At 44.4% G+C, this 22,560-nt stretch overlaps 2 protein-coding genes across 5 annotated transcripts in view; one reads left to right on the top strand and one right to left on the bottom strand.

Annotated features, from left to right (window-relative positions):
* Positions 1–20,944, bottom strand: part of LOC132401654 (leucine-rich repeat and IQ domain-containing protein 3-like) — a 58,798-nt gene extending 37,854 nt beyond the window's left edge. For 3 of the 4 annotated variants that reach the window (XM_059983680.1, XM_059983678.1, XM_059983681.1), the window contains exon 1: positions 20,691–20,801. In XM_059983680.1, the coding sequence (XP_059839663.1) occupies positions 20,691–20,732 (42 nt within the window). In that variant the 5' untranslated portion in view covers positions 20,733–20,801. Of the gene's footprint in view, positions 1–20,690; positions 20,802–20,822 lie in introns of those variants that run through there. The other variant, XM_059983679.1, reaches the window with a different exon arrangement.
* Positions 20,847–22,560, top strand: part of tnni3k (TNNI3 interacting kinase) — a 170,237-nt gene continuing 168,523 nt past the window's right edge. Inside the window, exon 1 of the mRNA XM_059983677.1 lies at positions 20,847–20,976. Coding sequence (XP_059839660.1) covers positions 20,883–20,976 — 94 coding nt within the window. The 5' untranslated portion in view covers positions 20,847–20,882. The remainder of the gene's footprint in view (positions 20,977–22,560) is intronic.

The raw sequence follows: 22,560 nt of genomic DNA, 5'->3' as shown, positions 1-22,560 counted from the left end.
AACATTGTGTCAGTTCTGGTTACCTCATTATAGGAAGGATATGGAAGCTTTAGAGAGAGCGCAGAGGAGATTTACCAGGAGATGCTGCCTGGATAGGTTGAGCAAGCTAGGGATTTTCTCTCTGGAGTGAAGGAAGATGAAGGGTGACTTGATAGAGGTGTACATTATAATAATAATAGCAATGGTAATAATAAGAATTTTATTGATCATGAGTGGGAAATTCTTTCGTTACAACACTGACATTTAAAAACACACTTAGCAGTATGCAGACTTAACTAATAATAAAGTACAGAATGATAATATATACAATAATAATATAATATAATGCATATATTATGATAAAAAACATAGATTCAGTGGATAGCCAGAGACATTTTCCCAGGGTGGAAATGACTAATATGAGGGGAGATAATTTTAAGTTGACTAAAAGGAGGTATAGGAGGGATGTCAGATGTATTTTTTTTACACGGAGAGTGGTGGGTGCATGGAACACACTGCCGGGGGTGGTAGAAGAGGCAGATACATTAGGACATTTAAGAGACTCTTAGATAGGCATATGGATGTTAGAAAAATGAAGGGCTCTGTGGGAGGGAAGGGCTAAATTGATCTTACGGTACTGTTACGAATGAAGGAAGCAAAGTCGCCCCCCCCCCCTTTTTGAGAATCGCAAGATCGCTATTATTTCAGGTCTGAGACCCAGGAAATGAGAGAGATCCACATCATGTCAGTAACGAGAGAGAGATCCACATCATGTCAGTAACGAGAGAGAGATGCAGGAATACACAAAAAGTGGAATGTCTCCTAACAAAAAATGGAACGGAACCACTGATTACTGCTATTGTCTCTTGGAGAAGGAATTGTGTATTGAGTACTGTACTATTCAATGAAATCCCTCAGGGGACAACCAGAGTGGTCTGGTTGAGGGATCCCAACCTGATTGACATCTGAGACCTCGTGAGTGAGGATAAAAGTCGGGTCTGGGGAACACCCCTCAGACGCACCAGGAGAAACGCTAGAAATCCAGTGACAGCATTTTATAGCGAAAGCCGGTGAGAGCTTGTGTGTGTCCTCCCTTGCCTGGGTGGCGGGCTCATCACAGAAGACCAGTTTAGCTAAAGGAGAGGTCATACTTGAATGGCCACAACAACGAGACACCAACGGATCGAAATCATAAAGGAAGGTTGGCAAAAAAACAATAACGGTAACTGTTCCCATTCTTCTATCTCTCTCTCTCTCCAACAATTGCAACACAGCAACAAACAAACACCGCCGCCTGTGTGAACTGAAACGAACTTTATATTTCCATCGGACAATTCATTATCCCCTAGACAACGATAGAGCTTATTTCTTATTATTATTATACCTGCACTTTTAGGTTTAGTATTGACGACGTATATTATCTGTATATTTGCATTGATATTATTTTTGTGTATTTTTACTAATAAATACTGTTAAAAATAGTATCACCAGACTCCAACGGATGCCTCTATCTTTGCTGGTAAGTAACACAGTTACGGGGTTCATAACAACTTGGGGCTTCGTCTCGAGATTTGATACCAAATTGGAGGGCCAGTAAATCGGGCTTTTAAGTCCAGATTTGGATCTGGTTGTGCGGGTAACCAGACGGGAAACCAGCAAAGATGGATGTAGACGAATTTATAAAAAACCTGACTCCGGAGGCGCTAGAGGCTGCCACAAAGTCGGACTTGATAAATATTGTGAAAGGACTAAAACTCGCAGAGGTGAGGTTGTCAATGAAAAAGTGGGAGATGCAGAGGGCCATAACTCAGCATTATATTGAGAAGAATGTGTTTTCGGCTGAGGTAGTGGAACAGATCCCTGAAAAGGTACCAGCTATTGGGACGGCTCAGTTAAAGTTGGAAAAATTAAGGTTGGAACATGAAATTAAGTTAAAACAGCTGGAAGCAGCTGAAGAGGAGAAGGAGAAACAGAGGCAGCATGAGCTGGTCATGGAGAAGTTAAGGCAAGTGCGAAGAGCTCAAGGGCCAGACCGAGAGGAGAGGTTTAATGTTAGTAGGGAGTTTAAGTTAGTACCTCTGTTCGAGGAGATGGATGTTGATAGTTATTTCTTGCATTTTGAAAAGGTGGCAGTGAATCAGAAGTGGCCCAGAGATCAGTGGGTGGCGTTGTTACAAAGTGTGTTAAAAGGGAAGGCACAATGGGCGTTATCTGTGGAGGAGGAGGAGTATGAGAATTACGAGAAAGTAAAACAGGCCATTCTTCAGGCCTACGAATTGGTACCTGAGGCCTATAGACAAAAGTTCAGAAATTTAAAGGAAGTGTGGAATCAGACGTATGCAGAGTTTGCCTATGAGAAGGGTGTGCTCTTGGATCGTTGGTGTGCAGCAGAAATGGCGGAAGAAGTTTTTTGGCATTTCAGGGAGTTAATCCTGATTGAGGAATTTAAAGGTTGTGTTTCGGGTGATATCCGGATGTATTTGAACGAGAAGCCGAATAAGTCCATATCCGAATTTGCCAGGTTCGCAGATGAATATGTCCTAACCCACAAGACAAAGTTTTCCTTGAATAAGAGTTAGCAGAAAGACCATAGAGACGGTAGAGAAAGCCCGCCAGCTAAGGGAGAAACTAAGCTGGGAGCTAGTGGTAAAAATAAGGAGGAAGAAAGGCAAGATGGCAGGAGGGTTCCTGGCTTGACCTGTTTTAATTGTGGAAAGGTGGGTCATATTGCATCTAAGTGATTTGCTCCGAGGAAGGAGACAGGAAAAGGGAAAGCAGCAGTCTCTACAGGTTGTATTGAGTCGATCAGCAAATCGACAAGAAAGCCCCAGGTAGACAGAATACGAGAGGGGTGTGAGAAATTTATTTCAGAAGGGACCGTGTCTGTGAAAGAGGGAGAAACACCAGTTCCAGTGCGGATCTCGAGAGATACTGGAGCTGAGCAGTCATTGATTCTCAGTAAGGTACTAGATTTTGGTCCTGAGACTGGAGAGGTAGCTTTGAGAGGCATAGGAAAAGGGACAGAAGCTATGCCTTTGCATAGGATCATTATAAATTGTGAGCTAGTATCTGGACCAGTTGAAATCAGAATTTCCGAGAGCTGACGTGGACGTTCTTCTTGGTAACGATTTAGCTGGTGGTGAGGTTTGGTCAGCAATAAAGCTGACGAGCCAGCCTGTAAGTGTTGAGGACCCGCCCCTAGATTCCAAGATCTATCCCACAATCCGCGAATCCTCTTCTGCGTGGGCCTCTCCCTGCATGCTCGTCCCAAAACCAGACGGTACCATAAGCTTCTGTACCGATTACAGAAAGGTAAATGCTGTCGCGCAGACAGATGCTTACCCTATCTCCAGGGTGGACGATTGCATTGATAAAATGGGGAAGGCAAGGTACATCACTAAAATTGACTTGTTAAAGGGGTACTGGTGCATTCCTTTAACGGACAGGGCTCAAGAAATTACAGCCTTTGTCACACCATTCGGGTTGTACGAGTACAATGTTATGCCGTACGGAATGAAAAATGCACCAGGGACATTCCAGAGGATGACCGACACAGTGATAAAGGAGTTAACCAACACCAAGGCTTATCTTGACGATGTGGTAGTTTGGAGTGACACCTGGGGGGAGCACATGGAAGCTGTAGAAAATCTGTTTAAAAGAATGTCTGTAGCCCAACTTACAGTGAACCTCGCAAAGAGTGAATTTGGTCATGCCACAATCACATACTTGAGGTATGTAGTAGGAAAGGGGCAATTGACTCCTGTGCAAGCAAAGGTACAGGCTATTTCTGAGGTTCCTGTACCCACCAATAAAAGGGTACTGAGAAGGTTTTTGGGCATGGTGGGATACTATTGAAAATTCTGTAAAAATTTAGCGGATATTGCTCTCCCACTTACAAAACTCCTATGGAAGGAGGAAAAATTTGAACGGAGCAATTCTTGTCAGAATGCTTTTGAAAAGTTAAAAACCATGTTGTGCCATCACCCTCTGTTAAAAGCACCTGATTTGTTAGCACCCTTCTCCTTGGCGACTGATGCGAGTGATAAGGCTGCAGGAGCAGTCTTATTTCAGCAAGCAGGGGATGGAGTGGAACACCCGGTAGCATATTTCTCTTGGAAGTTCAATGTGCACTAGAGGAATTACTCTACCGTGGAAAAGGAATTGTTGGCACTTGTTTTGGCAATACAATATTTTGAAGAGTACATTTGTCCAGCGCAAAAACCCTTAATACAGATCACAACCCGTTGGTATTCCTGGCTAACCTGAAAAATGAAAACAGGAGGTTATTAAGTTGGAGTCTGATGCTGCAAGAATTTGATATTAAGGTACAGCATATGAAAGGAAGTGATAATGTGCTCGCTGATTATCTAGAAGCTGAATTGAATGTATAACTGTATTACTCTGTAGAAAAAAAAACTCTTTTGTATTGTGTTAGATTCTGAAATTCTGTAAGACTCTGTAGTAGTTAATTTTTTCCCTGTGGTAAAAATCCTTAGAAGGATGGGGATGTTACGAATGAAGGGAGCAAAGTCGCCCCCCCCCCCCCCTTTTTGAGAATCGCAGGATCGCTATTATTTCGGGTCTGAGACCCAGGAAATGAGAGAGATACACAGCATGCCAGGAAATGAGAGAGAGACGCAGGAATACACAAAAAGTGGAATGCCTCCTAACAAAAAGCAGAATGGAACCACTGATTACTGCTATTGTCTCTTGGAGAAGGAATTGTGTATTGAGTACTGTACTATTCATTGAAACCCCTCAGGGGACAACCAGAGTGGTCTGGTTGAGGGATTGCATCATCCCAACCTGATTGACATCTGAGACCTCGTGAGTGAGGATAAAAGTCGGGTCTGGGGAGCACCCCTCAGACGCACCAGGAGAAACGCTAGAAATCCAGTGTCAGCGTTTTATAGCGAAAGCCAGTGAGAGCTCGTGTGTGTCTTCCCTTGCCTGGGTGGCGGGCTCATCATGGAAGACCGGTTTAGCTAAAGGAGAGGTCATACTTGGACGGCCACAACAACGAGACACCGACGGATCGAAATCATAAAGGAAGGTTGGCAAAAAAACAATAACGGTAACTGTTCCCATTCTTCTATCTCTCTCTCTCTCCAACAATTGCAACACAGCAACAAACAAACACCGCAGCCTGTGTGAACTGAAATGAACTTTATACTTCCATCGGACAATTCATTATCCCCTAGACAACGGTAGAGCTTATTTCTTATTATTATTATACCTGCACTTTTAGGTTTAGTATTGACGACGTATATTATCTGTATATTTGCATTGATATTATTTTTGTGTATTTTTATTAATAAATACTGTTAAAAATAGTATCACCAGACTCCAACGGACGCCTCTATCTTTGCTGGTAAGTAACCCAGTTACAAGGTTCGTAACAGTACGTTAAGGGTCAGCACAACATCTTGGCCAAAGAAGCTATACTGTGCTGTAACATTCTGTGTCATATGTTCCTTATGAATGTAAGAACATTACATGAGGCTTTAATTGCATTATATATTATAGTTCTTGTACTTTGTTGTAAGCTGTGCAACAGAATATGCATCTTACATCCAAATGTAAGACCAATGCCACATGTGCAGCATTATTCTTATAATGCTAGTTTGAAGGCTCCTAGTGTGTTTATAGCAGGGGTTGGTAAAGGGGACAAGCTTCCACTACCTATTACATGCTCTCAGTGGCATGTGTCTCAAGTAGCCTTTGACAACCAAGTCCAGGTCCTGACCTATTCCGTTTACAGGAGAAGGGGCAAAGGCGGGCTACTGGCACCTTTAAACTAGTTGCTTTTGGCAGGTGGGGCCTAATCAATCATGGTTAGCAGCTCATCTAAAAGAAGGAAAACTCTGATCTCAAGCCTCTGCTGTCTTGTGGCTATGCTCACTCATGGGAAAGACTTTGGGAGTAAATCCCAAGGGAAAACTCCTGAGCTTGAGTCCCTAAGCCAGTTCTACTTTGAGTTCAATGCTGACTGGGAACCTCTGCAATGCTGCTGGTGTTAATCTGCATGTCTCTGCTATTCCTTTGGATTATCAGCTGTGTGGAGAGGGGGAGCTTGCTCTCTGTATTGTACTGCTTAGACTTGCATATCTAGATAGCTAGGATGCAATATCAAAGGTCAACCTGACTAAAGGAGGTTTCATTCTCATTCATTGTTTGGAAGTATCTTGGGAAGGAAAGAAAGCAACAAAGATTGTAGGAAGAATTTACAAATACACATAAAAATAAGGAAGAAAACATAATAAATGGAAAGTTACATGGGAAAGTTGTTGAAGAGAGTATTAAGATCATCTATAGTGTCCACTTGCGTTTTTAGGCACAGCTGTTGCCATACCAAACCATGATGCATCCAGTTAGGAAGTTTTTCAAGTGTGCATCTATAAAAATTGGTGAGGGTCAGCAGGGGCATGCTGGATTTCTTAGCCTCCTGAGGAAGTTGTGGTGGTGAGTTTTCTTGGCCATATTGTCTACATGGTTCAATTTGAGCAGGCTAGTGATGATAGACACAAAAGATTCTGCAGATTCTGGAAATCTTGAGTAACACACACAAAATGCTGGAGGAACTCAGCAAGGTCAGACAGCATTCCTGGAGGGGAATAGACAGGGCTGAGACCGTTCATCAGGACTGCTGGTGATGTTCTCAACCATATACAACTCAGCATCATTGATACATACAGGAGTGCATACACCACCCTGCCTCCTAAAGTCAATGACTAGCTCTTTGATTTTGCTGATATTGAGGGAAACATTGTTGTCACAACACCATTTCACTAAGCTCTTTACCTCTTTCCTGTACATCAACTTGTCATCATTTGAGATATGTCCCACAACGGTGGTATCATCTGTGAACTTCCAGTGGAAGAAATAGCAGAGTCTGGCCACACAGTTATGAGTGTAGGGGGCTGGGGACACAACACTGTGGACCACCACCACTGAGGATAATTGTTTTGGAGGAGTTGCTGCCTGTGCTTCTTGATTGCTACCTGCTGGTCATTAAGTTGAGAATCCCATTGCAACAGCAGTGGATGTTCCTTTGTTCAAGAGTCCTCCCCCTTTACAATGGGGACATGGGGTGGAGAGAGTTGCTAGTCATAGTACCATGTAATATTCTTAAATCGGTTTAGAGACTCCCCAGCCACCTGTCCTTCCTGTGACGAGGAGGTAAATGATGTATCATGTATATATGGAGTGGGAGAGTTTGCAGCCCCTGTTTGAGTACCTGAAGAATCTGCTCCTCAACTTGTGACTTCACTTCAGCCCCATGCTTCTGATCTTCAGTGACTCAGTGTGGAGGAGGTGGGAGCTCCAGAATTCTGATGGTTGTTTTGCTCCTGGGCCTGGCCAAAGTGATAAGTTATGGGTCTAGGTGGGAGGCAGTCAAGGGCTCTGCCTGAACTGATTGTCTGTGCCTCTTCTGGGGTTATGTCTACAACTGAGTGTCCCTGGAGAAGGTGTATGCAGCAGTTCTTATGAGTACAGTGGAGGATCTCCAGGTCTAGTGGGTATTCAAGATAGATTATGTCTGTATTATAATTTGCAATTGTAAATAGTGTGTATTGTAACATAAAACTATAAGACATAGGAGCAGAATTAGGCCATTTGGCATATCAAGTCTGCTTTGCCATTCAATCATGGCTGACCCTTTGTCCCCCTTCTCAGCCCCACTCCCCAGCCTTCTCCCTGTAACCTTTGATGTTGTGTCCAAGCAAGAATCTATCAAGCACTATCTTAAATACACCCAACAATCTGGCTTCCACAGCTGTGGTAATAAGTTCCACAAATTCCCCACCCTCTGGCTAAAGAAATTTCTCCACATCTTTATTTTAAATGGACATTCCTCTATCCTGAGGCTGTGCCCTCTTGTCCTAAACTCCCCACCGGGGGAAAAATCCTTTCCACATCTACTCAGTACAGGCCTTTCAAAAGGTTTCAATGAGATCCCCATTCATCCTTCTAAATTCCAGCGAGTCCAGGTCCAGATCCATCAAACGTTCCTCATTTGATAAAATCATCGTTGTGAACCTCCATTCAACTCTCTCCAATGCCAGCACATCTCTTCTGAGATGAGGAGCACAAACATGTTCACAATACTCAATGTGAGGCCTCACTAATGTCTTATAAAGCCTCAGTATCACATCCTTGCTCTTGTATTCTAGATCTCTTGAAATGAATGTTAACATTGTTAATATTGCCTTCCTCACCATCAATTCTACCTGTAAGTTAATCCTTAGGGTGTTCTGCACAAGGACTCCCAAGTCCCTTTGCATCTCAGATTTTTGGATTTTTTTTCCATTTAGAAAATAGTCTGCACATTTATTTCTTCTACCAAAGTGCATGACCATACATTTTCCAACATTGTATTTCATGAGCCACTCTCTTGTCCATTCTCCTAATCTGTCCAAGTCCTTCTGTAGCCTACCTGTTTCCTCAACACTACCTGCCCCTCCACCAGTCTTCGTATCATTTGCAAACTTGGCAAGAAAGCCACCCATTCCATCAACTAAATCATTGATATACAGCATAAAAGGAAGTGGCCCCAACACCGAGCCCTGCAGAGCACCATTAGTCAATGGCAGCCAATCAGAAAATTATCGTTTTATTCCCACTCACTGCCTCCTACCAATCAGCCAATGTTATAACCATGCCAGTAACTTTCCTGTAATACCATGAGCTCTTAACTTGGTAAACAGCTTCGGGTGTGAACTTTGTTAAAGGCCTTCTAAAATTCCAAATATACAGCATCCACTGCATCCCCTTTATCTATCCTATATGTAGTCTCCTCAAAGAATTCCAACAGATTCATCAGGTAGGATTTTCCTTGAAGGAAACCATGCTGACTTTGGTCTACCTTGTCCTGCATCACCAAGTATTCCATAACCTCATCATTAACAATTGACTCCAACATCTTCCCAACCACTGAGGTCAGGATAATTTGCTACTTACTGCTGCCTTCCTCCTTTCTGAAAGAATGGAGTAACATTTGTAATTTTCCAGTCCTCTGGCACCACACCAGAGTCAATGACTTTTTAAAGTTAATTATTAATGCTCGCGCAGAACCTCTACAGCTCCCTCTTCCAGAACCCTGGTCTGGGTGACTTATGTACCCATAGTTCTTTCAGCTTTTTGAGCACTTTCTCCCTTGTAATAGTAACTGCACTCACTTTTTTTCCTTTGTACACTTCCACATCTAGCCAACTGCCAGTGTCTTCCACAGCGAAGACTGATGCAAAATACTTATTTAGTTCATACACCATCTCCTTGTCCACCATTATTATTTCTCTGGCCTCATTTTCTAGTGGTCCTATATCCACCCTCATCTATCTTTTATTTTTTACATACTTGAAAAAGCTTTTACTATCCACTTCAATATTGTTTGCTAGCTTGCTTTCATATTTGATCTTTTCCCTCCTAATGATTCTTTTAGTTGCTCTCTGTAGGGGTTTACAAGCTTTCCAATCCTCTGTCTTTCCACTAATTTTTGCTTTGTTGTATGCCCTCTTTTCTGCTTTTACATCAGCTTTGACTTCCCTTGTCAGCCACGGTTGTACAATTTTGCCATTTGAATATTTCTTCATTTTTGGAATACATCTATCCTGCACCTTGCTCATTTGTCCCAGAAACACACGCCATTGCTGCTCTGCTGTTGGCCCTGCCAGCAGCTCCTTCCAAATTACTTTGGCCAACTTTTCTCTCATACAATGGAGTAATTTCCTTTACTCCACTGAAATACTGCTATGTCAGACTTTACTTTCTCCCTATCAAAGTTCATGTTGAACTCAATCATAAAAGATCTCCTAAGGATTCTTTTACCTTGAGCTCCCTAAACACCTCCAGTTCATTACATAACACACAATCCAGTAGAGCTAATCCCCCAGTAGGCTCAATGATGAACTGCTCTAAAAAGCCATCTCGTAGGCATTCAACAAACTCTCTCTCTTGAGATCCATTACCAACCTGATTTTCCCAATCGACCTGCATGTTGAAATCTCCCATGACTATCATTATATTGCTGTTTTGATATGCTTTTTCTATTTCCTGTTGTCATCTACAGTCCACATCCCAGCTACTGTTGGGAGGCCTGAATTGTAACTGCCATCAGGGTCCATTTACCCTTGCAGTTTCTTAACTCAGCCCACAAGGATTCAATATCTTTTGACCTTATGTCACATCTTTCTACCGATTTAACTGATTTTCTACCCATGCACCCCTCATACAATTTCTTCTCCCTCCTGCCGTCTGGGAAAAGACTCCAAAGCATTCGGGCTCTCACGACCAGACTATGTAACAGTTTCTTCCCCCAAGCTATCAGACTCCTCAATACTCAAAGCCTGGACTGACACCTTGCCCTACTGTCCTGTCTATTATTTATTGTAATGCCTGCACTGTTTTTGTGCACTTTATGCAGTCCAATGTAGGTCTGTAGTCTAGTGTAGCTTTCCCTGTGTTGTTTTTTTCTTATTACGTTGTTCAGTCTAGTTTTTTGTACTGTGTCATGTAACACCATGGTCCTGAAAAACGTTGTCTCATTTTTACTATGCACTGTACCAGCAGTTATGGTCGAAATGACAATAAAAGTTGACTTGACTTGATTTGATTCCATTCTGTACCAGCAGAGCTGTGCTTGCCCCTCTGCCAATCTTCCTATCCCTCTGATACAACGTGTAACCTTGGACATTTAGCTCCCAACTACAACCATCCTTCAGCCGCAATTCAGTGATGGCCACAACATCATATCTGACTATCTGTAATAGAGCAACAAGATTTCTTATACTCAGTGCGTTGATATAACACTTTGACTACTGTATGCTGTAATCACTGAATAAACCTCCTTTGGAAAAAAGGGAAAGGACCCAGTTGCCAAGGGAGGTGCTGAGTTCCTGGTCTCAGTTTGGAGGGATGTTTGTTTAGAATTACTGCATTGAAGGTGGAGATATTATCAAGAAATTAACCTGCCTTTACTGTCCATATGCTCCCAAGATGAGCATAGGTTCAAGAAGATGTTATCTGCTGAAGATCTATTTCAATGGTAGGCAAATTGCAACGGGTTGAGATTATCCGGAAGGCTGGAGTTAATGCCATAACCAACCTCTCGATGAGACCTTCATGAAGGTGGATGTCATATCTGACTGGTAGTCACTGAAGCACATTACCTTTAACCAAGATGATAGTGGACTTCCTAAAATAGTCGACATTTTGGGCCGAGACCCTTCATCAGAACACACTTCATAAGAAGTCCTGAAGAGTCTCAGCCCACGACATTGACTGTTTACTCTTTTCCATAGGTGCTACCAGGCCTGCTGATTTCCTCCAGAATTTTGTGTGTGTTGCTTGAATTTCCAGCATCTGTAGATTTTGTTAGCTTAGTGGCCAAGTTTGGGGATGATATAGATTGGTGGAAGGACAATTAGTATTGAGTAAATAGGGAGTCTGCAGAAGGATTTAGGCATGACTGGGAGAATAGACAAAGAAGTGGCAGGTAGAATATAGATAAAGGAAGAGCATGGTCATTTAGGCATGGAATATTTTCTAAATGGGGAGAAAATTCAAAAATCAGAGGTGCAAGGGGACTTAGGAGTGCTTGTGCAGAATTCCTTGAAGATTAACTTGCAGGTTGAGTCGGTGGTAAGGAAGGCAAATGCAATGATAGTATTCACTTCAAGAGGAATAGAATACAAAATCAAGGGGGCAATGCTGAGGCTTTATAAGGCATAGGTCAAACAGCACTTGGAGTAACTTGAGCAGTTTTGGGCCCTTTGTCTATGAAAAGATGTGCTGGCTTCAGAGAGGATCCAGAGGAGGTTCACAGGAAAGATCCGAGGAATGAAACGCTTAACACTTGAGGAGTGTCAGATGGCTCTGGGCCATCTAAACCTGCTGCAGTTTAGAAGAATGGAGAGGGGATCTCATTGAATCTTGTTGAATATTGAAAGGCCTAGATAGAGTAGATGCAAGAAGGATGATTCCGATAGTGGGGAGTCTGAGACCAGAGGGCACAGCCTCAGAATAGAAGGATGTTCATTTAGAACAGAGATGAAGAGGAATTTATTTAGCCAGAGGGTGCTGTATCTGTGGAATTAATTAGCCCAGACAGTTGTCAGTATATTGCTATATTTAAGGTGGTGGTTGATCAGTTCCTGATTATATTTTTGGGATGAAGGCAGGAGAATGGGGCTGAGAGGGATAATAAATCAGCCATGATGGAATGGTGAAGCAGACCTGATGGGCTCAATGGCCTAATTCTGTTCCTATGTCTTAAGGTCTTAATTGGGTACTATAAATTGCCCCTGTTGTGAGTGATTGGTGGGAGCTGAGAGGAGTTTGTGTGTATTTGGTAAAATTATTGGGAAATGAGATCGTTCTGTAAGCCAGCATAGACTGAACAGGTTGAAATGATCTCTTTCTAGGGAAGTACAATAGACTTCATAAACAGGTCAAGATCACAAACTTATTTCACTGCTGGTTAAACATCAATTGTTTATCGCCCTCCACAGGTGCTGCCTGACCCGCTGAGTTCCTCCAGCATTTTTATGTATTATGTATTTTTATGTATTATGTCATGGATTATTGATTACCTGACTGGCAGACCACAGTACGTGCGCTTGCAACACTGTGTGTCAGACAAAGTGGTCAGCAGCACTGGGGCTCCACAGGGGACTGTCCTGTCTCCCTTTCTCTTCACCATCTACACCTCGGACTTCAACTACAACACAGAGTCTTGCCATCTTCAGAAGTTTTCTGATGACTCTGCTGTAGTTGGATGCATCAGCAAGGGAGATGAGGCTGAGTACAGGGCTACGGTGGGAAATTTTGTCACATGGTGTGAGCAGAATCATCTGCAGCTTAATGTGAAAAAGACTAAGGAGCAGATGGTGGACCTGAGGAGGGCTAAGGCACCGGTGATCCCTGTTTCTATCCAAGGGGTCAGTGTGGACATAGTGGAGGATTACAATTACCTGGGGAGACGAATGGACAATAAACTGGACTGGTCAAAGAACACTGAAGCTGTCTACAAGGGTCAGAGCCATCTCTATTTCCTGAGGAGACTGAGGTCCTTTAACATCTGCCAGATGATGCTGAGGATGTTCTATGAGGCTGTGGTGGCCAGTGCTATCATGTTTGCTGTTGTGTGCTGGGGCAGCAGGCTGAGGGTAGCAGACACCAACAGAATCAACAAACTCATTCATAAGGTCAGTGATGTTGTGGGGGTGGAACTGGACTCTCCTACAGTGGTATCTGAAAAGAGGATGCTGTCCAAGTTGCATGTCATCTTGGACAATGACTCCCATCCACTCCATAATGTACTGGTTAGGCACAGGAGTACATTCAGCCAGAGACTCATTCCACCGAGATGTAACACTGAGCATCATAGGAAGTCATTCCTACCTGTGGCCATCAAACTTTACAACTCCTCCCTTGGAGTGTCAGACACTCCGAGCCAATAGGCTGGTCCTGGACTTATTTCCACTTGGCATGATTGACTTATTATTATTTAATTATTTATAATTTTTATATTGCTATATTCCTTCACTATTCTTGGTTGATGTAGCTGTAATGAAACCCAGTTTCCCTTGGGATCAATAAAGTATGTCTGTCTGTCTGTAAACACTTTTTCTGTTCCATTGTTTAATGAAGAAGGGGGATAATCCTGATAAATACAGAAGTTAGCCTCACATTACTAAAAAGCTATTGGAAAAAGTCATAGAGCACTTCAGCACAGAATCAAGACATCTGGTCCACCTAGACCATGTCATCCTGGTTTGCTGCCTAGTTTCACCTACCTGCACACCATCTCTCTCACCTATGTACCTATCTAATCTTCTCTTGAATGTTACAATTGAGCTTGCATCTCCCACTTCCGCTGGGAGATTATTCCACAATTACACAACCCTCTGATAGAAATTCACCCTCATGCTCCAGCTAAATAGTTCAACTTTCACCTTTAGCCTATGAACCTTAAGTCTAGTCTTACCCAATCTGAGGGGAAAAAGCCTGGTTTGCATTTACCCTATTTATACTCCTCATAAATCTCTATCAAATCTCCCCTCATTCTCCTGCACTCTGGGAATTAAGTCCCAATGTCCATGCCCTCAAGTCCCAGCAATATCTGTGTAAATTCTCCCTGCACTCTTTCAATTTTGATATCTTTCCTGTAGGTAGGTAGTCAGAATTGCACACAATAATTAGCTTCACCAATTTCTACAACTGTTAATAGCTGCATAACATCTCAACTCCTGTACTTAAATGGCCATTATTAAATGGCCTTTATAATGACTTGATTTATAAAGGCCATTATGCAAAGGGATAGGATTTATGAGCATTTGAAAACCATGGCCTAATTAGGGGTAGTCAGCATGATTTTGTATGGAGTAAGTTGTGTTTCACTAACTTGATTCTGTTTTTCAAGATGATGAAGGTAGACGTAGATGTTATCTTTATGGACCTTAGAAAGTTGTTTGATAAGTTTCCATAAGATAAGATATAGGAGCAGAATTAGGCCATTCAATCCATTGAATCTGCTCCGCCATTCCATCATGGTTGATCCCAAAACCCACTCAACCCCATACACCTGCCATCTCGCCTTATCCTTTGATTGATCAGGAGACAATTAACTTCAGCCTTAAATCTACCCATGTTCTTATTAGTTATTAGATTGTTAGATTAGTTTTTTCTGCATAATTTTTTTTTCTTTTTCTGTTTTCTTTTTTTTTAATACATATTACAATATACCTAGGTTTGCCTTGTTTATTGGTTACTTGTATCGTCCATGATTTGGGAAGACTCATTTATACTGTAACTATTGCTTATGTATTCTTTCATGTTCAGTTGAAATGTGTATGTTTGTAATCCCATTATCTATGCATCAATCTTATTATGTTGATATTAATAATAATAATAAAAAGATTGAAAAAGAAAGAAATCTACCCATGAACTTGACCTCCACTGCAGGCAGAGCATTCCACAGATTCACTACGCTCTGACAAAAAAAAACCCTCCTTACCTCTGTTCTAAAAGGTCACCCCTCAATTTTGAGGGCATGCCCCCTAGTTCTGGATACCCCCCACCATAGGAAACATCCTCCCCACATCCAACTTATCAAGTCCTTTCAACATTCAGTAGGTTTCAATAAGATCCTCCCACATTCTTCTGAATTCCAGTGAGTACAGACCCAAAGTTGCCAAACGTTTCTGATATGTTAACCCTTTCATTTCTGTAATCATCCTCAGGAACCTCTTCTGGAATCACTCAAATGACAACACACCCTTTCTGAGATATGGGGCCCAGAACTGTTGACAATACTCCAAGTGCGGCTTGACTAGAGTCTTATAAAGGTTCAGCATTATCTCCTTGCTTTTATATTCTATCCCCCTTGAAATAAATGCCAACATTGCATTTACCTTCTTTACCACAGACTCAATCTGCAAATTAACCTTCTGGGAGTCTTACACGAGGACTCCCAAGACTCTCTGCACCTCTGATGTATGAACCTTCTCCACATTTAAATAATGGTTCACACTATTGTTCCTTCTACCAAAACGCATTTCTACCAAAATACATTTTCCAACACTGTATTCCATCTGCCACATTTTTGCCCATTCTTCCAATTTATCTAAGTCTTGCTGCAAATGCATTGCTTCCCCTGCCATTTGAGAACTGCTTCTTTTTCTGTGGGACATTATTTATTCTGCGCCCAGAAACTTCAGCCATCTCTGCTCTGCCGTCGTCCTCCTCCAATCCACCCTTGGCAAGCTCCTCTCACATGCCTCTATGATTCCCTTTATTCCATTGTGATACTGATACATGTCTCTAATGCTTCTCCCTCTCAAATTGCAGTATGAATTCAATCATATTATGATCACTGCCTCCCAAGAGTTCCTTTACACTAAGCTCTCTAATATCTGTGTTATTACACAACACCCAATCTAAGATAGCTTTTCCCTGAGTCAGCTCAAGCACAAGCTGATCTAAAAGGCCATCTCGTAGGCATTCAGCATATTCCCTCTCTTGCAATCTGACACCAACCTGATCTTCCCAATCTCCTTGCATATTGAAGTCCCCCATTACAATTGTGCCATTACCCTTATTACATGTCCTTTCAAGCTCCCTTTGCAATATCAAACCCATACTTTAGCTAAGATTTGGAGGCCTATATATGATTCCCATCACGAGGAAATCTGCAGATGCTGGAAATTCAAGCAACACACACAAAATGCTGGTGGAACACAGCGGGCCAGGCAGCATCTATAGGGAGAAGCACTGTCGAAGTTTCGGGCTGAGACCCTTCGTCAGGACTAACTGAAAGAAAAGATAGTAAGAGATTTGAAAGTAGGAGGGGGAGGGGGAAATGCAAAATGATAGGAGAAGACCAGAGGGGGTGGGGTGAAGCTGAGAGCTGGAAAGGTGATTGGCAAAAGGGATACAGAGCTGGAGAAGGGAAAGGGTTATGGGACGGGAGGCCTAGGTTGAAAGAAAGGGGGAGGGGAGCACCAGAGGGAGATGGAAAATAGGCAGAGTGATGGGCAGAGAGAGAAAAAACAAAGAGGTAGGGGGGAAAAAACTAAATATATCAGGATGGGGTAAGAAGGGGAGGAGGGGCATTAACGGAAATTAGATAAGTCAATGCTCATGCCATCAGGTTGGAGGCTACCCAGCCGGAATATAAGGCGTTGAACTTAAGGATGCATCTCACCCTAACCATGGTCTTTTTACTCTCCTCTCATCCAGTAGGCACTACAGGAGCCTCCGCTCCCGCACCAGCAGGCATAGGAAGAGCTTCTTCCCTGAGGCTGTGACCCTGCTGAACCTCACAATACAGCACTGAGCAGTATTGAACCTATATTGTATTGTCTCAGTACTTTTATATTTGTGTGCTGTAGCACTTACTTTTTATTTACAGTTATTTTGTAAAGAACACTATCCTTTGCATTTCTGGTTAGATGCTAATTGCATTTCATTGGCTTTGTATCTGTACTCGGCACAACGACAATAAAGTTAAATCGAATCTAATCTGATCTAATTAATAGGGATGGGAGCGGTACTGGAGGATTGGAGGGTTGCAAATGTTGTTCCCTTGTTCAAGAAAGGGAGTAGAGATAACCCAGGAAAATAATAGACCAGTGAGTCTGACTTCAATGGTGGGCAATTTGTTGGAGAAGATCCTAACAGGCAGGATTTATGAGCGTTTGAAGAGACATAATCTAATTAGGGACAGTCAGCATGGCTTTGTCAAAAATAGGTCATGCTTTATGAACTTGATTGAATTCTTTAAGGATGTAACAAAATACATTGATGAAGGTAAATCAGTGGATATAGTGTATATGGATGGATTTCAGTAAAGCATTTGATAAGGCTCCCCATGCAAGGCTCCTTCAGAAGGTAAGGAGGAATGGGATCCAAGGAGACCTTGCTTTGTGGATCCAGAATTGGCTTGTCCACAGAAGGCAAAGGGTGGTTGTAGATGGTTTGTATTCTACATGGAGGATGGTGACCAGTGGTGTGTCGCAGGGACCCCCTCCTTGTCATTTTTATAAATGACCTGGATGAAGAAGTAGAAGGGTGGGATAGTAAGTTTGCTGATGAGACAAAGGTGGGGGGTGTTGTGGATAGTCTGGTTGGTTGTCAGAGGTTACAGTGGGGCATCAATAGGATACAGACCTGGGCTGAGAAGTGGCAGATAAACTTCAACCCAGATAAGTGTGGTGGTTCATTTTGGTAGGTCAAATTTGAAAACAGAATATAATATCAATGGTAAAACTCTTGGTTGAAGTTTGCAAAAGTCCACCTGGATATTCCACAACACTTCTGGGACAATGTTCTATAGACAGAGGAGACAAAAGTTGAACTTTTTTTGGCAGAAATGCACACTGCTATGTTTGGAGGAAAAGGCACTCAAACCAACACCAAAACCTCATCCCAACTGTAAAGCAAGGTGGAAGGAGCATCATGGTTTGGGACTGCTTTGCAGCCTCAGGACCTGGACAGCTTGCAATCGTTGAGGAAACTCTGAATTAAAAATTATCAAGCCATTTTACATGAGAATGTCAGGATTGTGGACCGTCACCTGAAGCTTAAAAGAAGTTAGATGATGCAACAAGACAATGATCTGAAACACAAGAGTAAATCAACAAAATAATGGTTTAAAAAGAAGAAAATTCATGTTTTGGAATGGCCAGACATTAAACCAATTGAGATGCTGAAGCATTACCTGAAGAGGGCTGTTCGTGCAAGTTATCCCAGAAGAATTGATGAACTGAAACAGTTTTGTATGGAGGAATGGTCTAAAATTCCTATTTGCCATTGTGCAAATCTGATCAGCAGCTACAGGAAACGTTTGGTGGAGGTTATTGCTGCTAAAAGAGGTTTTACCAGTTATTAAGTACCAGGGTTCACATCCTTTTTCCGGCCTGGACTATGAATCATTAAACAATGTGTCCAATAAAGATATGAAAAGTAGAATTGTTTGTGTGTTATTAATTTAGGCAGATTATGCTTGTCTATTATTGTGATTTAGATGAAGATCAGAACATGTTTTATGAGTAATTAATGCAGAAAAACAGGTAATTGCATTACTTTCTTATTTGTTTCTTAATTACTTTCTTATTTGTCTTCTGCTGGTATTTAAAAGCTTCCTAATCATTGCTCTACTCTATGCCTTCTCTTTGGCTTTTATACTGGCTTTGACTTCCCTTGTTAACCATAGTTGTGTCATTTTCCTTTAAATTACTACTTCTTTGGGATGTATATATCCTGTGCTTTCCGAATTGGTTCCAGAAATTCCAGCTATTGCTGCTCTGCCATTGTTCTTTTACAATTAATTCTAGCCAACTGATAGAGTGTATAAGATCTGACCTGATAGAGGTGTGTAAGATGATGAGAGGCATTGATTGCATGGATAGACAGAAGCTTTTTCCCAGGGCTGAATTGGCTAACATGAGGAGTCATTGTTTTAAAGTGTTTGGAAGTAGGTACAGAGGGATGTCGGGGTAAGTTTTTCACACTGAGTGTGGTGAGTGCATGGGTTGCACCGCCTGCGACAGTGGTGGTGGAGGATACAATAGGGTCTTTTAAGAGACTTAGATAGGGACAGTACAACACTGTGAGCCAAAGGGCCCGTAATGTGCTGTAGATATCTATGTTCTATGTTAACTCCTCTCTCATGCCTAATTTCCTTTTCTCTTCTGTAATACTGATACATCTGACTTTAGCCTCTCCTCAAATTTCAGGGCGAATTCAATCACATTGTGATGACTTACCTCTAAGGGTTCTTTTACCTTAATCTCGCTAAACAATTCTGGTTCATTGCACAACACCCAGTCCAGAGTAGCTGGTCCTCTCATGGGCTCAACCACGAGCTGCTCAAAAAGCCATCTCATAGCATTCTAGAAATTCACCCTCTTGGAATCCAGCACCACCCTGATTTTGCCATTCTACCTGCATATTGAAATCCCCCATGACTATCGTAACATTGCCCTTTTCGCATGCATTTTCTATCTCCTGTTATAACTTGGAGACCACATTCTTACTACTCTTTGGGGGTATGTATGTAACTCCCATCAGGGCCTTTTTCACTTGCAGTTTCTTAGCTACATCCAGAGCAATTCAACACCTTCTTACCTGATGTCACCTCTTTCTAATGATTTACTTACATTTTTTACCAACAGAGCCATGTCACCCCCTTTGTCTTCCTGCCTGTCCTTTCGATACAACGTATATTCTTGGGCATTAAGCTCCCAGCTATAATCTTCTTTCAGCCATGATTCAATGATGACTACATCATACTTGCCAATCTGTATCTGTGCTACAAGTTCATCTACTTTATCTATTGTGCATATTCAAATATAACACCTTTAGTCTTGTATTCACCTTTTTTGATTTTGATCACCTTTTATGCTCTAGTCATCCTGTTGACCGCAATTTTCCCCTATTATCAGCCCCTTCTTGCTAGGAGTCTCTTTACATATTGCCTCTGTTTGTAAACCAACTACCTCATCTTCAGCATGATCACTCCAATTCCCATTAGTTTAAACCCACTTGAACAACCTGCCGGCAAGGATATTGGACCTTGGGTTCAGGTATAACCCATCCCTTTTGTACAGGTCATACCTTCCCCAAAAGTGAACCCAATGATAAATCCGAACCTCACCCCCGCACTAGTTCCTCAGAGACACATATGCCTGCCAAATCATTCTATTCTTAACTCATTGCCATGTGGCGCAGGCAGCAAACCAGAGACTATGACCTGGAGGTCCCGTTTCTCAGCTTTCCAGCTAGCTCCCTCTGATGTTCGCACATATTGAAGCTGTCAATCTCATCTTTAAAATAGACAGTATGATGTGCACCGTCCCCCTTGCTGAGGTCAATGATCAGCTCTTAATTTCTTGACATTGTGGGCCTGACACCATGTCTCCAAGCTTGGCAGAGGTTCAGAGGGGTTTGTGAGGAATATTTTCCCAGTGGAGGGGATTGGAATATGAAACCCGCTGTCTGGGGCTAGTTGGAAGCAGAGACTCTCATAATAATGAATAAGTATCTTGACGATCACTTGAATCCCAAGGCAAAGAAAGGTACTATGTAGACCAAGTGGTGGGTGGCCGATCATGGGCAGGGTGGGCCGAATAGTCTGTCTCTGAGGCTCTGCCCTCCCGCGACGACCTTGCCCACCCTCAGCCCCGCTGCGCTGCCGGTCTCCCACTCGCCTCACTCCGGTCCGGCTTCACTGAGCACACAAGACACGCCATCACTCCAAGGCCCGGTTGCTACGGAGACACGGCGCATGCGCACCCGCGACCATCCGGCTGACCCGTGACGGCGCCGCCGACCTCACGTACCTTACGTCATCAGGTTCATTCCCTCACCGCCCCCACCGTGGGCTGGCTGGGGGTGGGACGATGGAGCAGGGGGAGACCAGCTGGATGGAGAGGGGGACCCAGAGGCGGGTAGAGGAAACGAGGCGACGGCTGCGAGCTTTCCAAAACATTCGAGGTAAGCGCTGGCCGTGTCCGCTGCTCGCCTCACCCTCCCTTCCACTGCCCCCTCCAAGCCTCACCCTCCCTTCCACTGCCCCCTCCAAGCCTCACCCTCCCTTCCACTGCCCCCATCAACCCTCACCCTCCCTTCCACTGCCCCCTCCAAGCCTCACCCTCCCTTCCACTGCCCCCTCCAAGCCTCACCCTCCCTTCCACTGCCCCCTCCAAGCCTCACCCTCCCTTCCACTGCCCCCTCCAAGCCTCACCCTCCCTTCCACTGCCCCCATCAACCCTCACCCTCCCTTCCACTGCCCCCTCCAAGCCTCACCCTCCCTTCCACTGCCCCCTCCAAGCCTCACCCTCCCTTCCACTGCCCCCTCCAAGCCTCACCCTCCCTTCCACTGCCCCCTCCAAGCCTCACCCTCCCTTCCACTGCCCCCTCCAAGCCTCACCCTCCCTTCCACTGCCCCCATCAACCCTCACCCTCCCTTCCACTGCCCCCTCCAAGCCTCACCCTCCCTTCCACTGCCCCCTCCAAGCCTCACCCTCCCTTCCACTGCCCCCTCCAAGCCTCACCCTCCCTTCCACTGCCCCCTCCAAGCCTCACCCTCCCTTCCACTGCCCCCATCAACCCTCACCCTCCCTTCCACTGCCCCCTCCAAGCCTCACCCTCCCTTCCACTGCCCCCTCCAAGCCTCACCCTCCCTTCCACTGCCCCCTCCGCCTCACCCTCCCTTCCACTGCCCCCTCCAAGCCTCACCCTCCCTTCCACTGCCCCCTCCAAGCCTCACCCTCCCTTCCACTGCCCCCTCCAAGCCTCACCCTCCCTTCCACTGCCCCCTCCAAGCCTCACCCTCCCTTCCACTGCCCCCTCCAAGCCTCACCCTCCCTTCCACTGCCCCCTCCAAGCCTCACCCTCCCTTCCACTGCCCCCTCCAAGCCTCACCCTCCCTTCCACTGCCCCCTCCAAGCCTCACCCTCCCTTCCACTGCCCCCTCCAAGCCTCACCCTCCCTTCCACTGCCCCCTCCAAGCCTCACCCTCCCTTCCACTGCCCCCTCCAAGCCTCACCCTCCCTTCCACTGCCCCCTCCAAGCCTCACCCTCCCTTCCACTGCCCCCTCCAAGCCTCACCCTCCCTTCCACTGCCCCCTCCAAGCCTCACCCTCCCTTCCACTGCCCCCTCCAAGCCTCACCCTCCCTTCCACTGCCCCCTCCAAGCCTCACCCTCCCTTCCACTGCCCCCTCCAACCCTCACCCAGCCCCCTCCAAGCCTCCCCCAGCCCCTCACCCTCCCTTCCACTGCCCACTCCAAGCCTCACCCTTCCACTGCCCCCACCAACCCTCACCCTCCCTTCCACTGCCCCCTCCAAGCCTCCCCACCAACCCACCCTCCTTTCCACTGCCCCCTCCAAGCCTCACCCTCCCTTCCACTGCCCCCTCCAAGCCTCACCCTCCCTTCCACTGCCCCCTCCAAGCCTCACCCTCCCTTCCACTGCCCCCTCCAAGCCTCACCCTCCCTTCCACTGCCCCCTCCAAGCCTCACCCTCCCTTCCACTGCCCCCTCCAAGCCTCACCCTCCCTTCCACTGCCCCCTCCAAG

This window comes from Hypanus sabinus, chromosome 11 (assembly GCF_030144855.1).
Source record: "Hypanus sabinus isolate sHypSab1 chromosome 11, sHypSab1.hap1, whole genome shotgun sequence".
NCBI lineage: Eukaryota > Metazoa > Chordata > Chondrichthyes > Myliobatiformes > Dasyatidae > Hypanus > Hypanus sabinus.
Note: the sequence above shows the minus strand (reverse complement) of the source record. Positions and strands in the feature narration are given on the sequence as shown.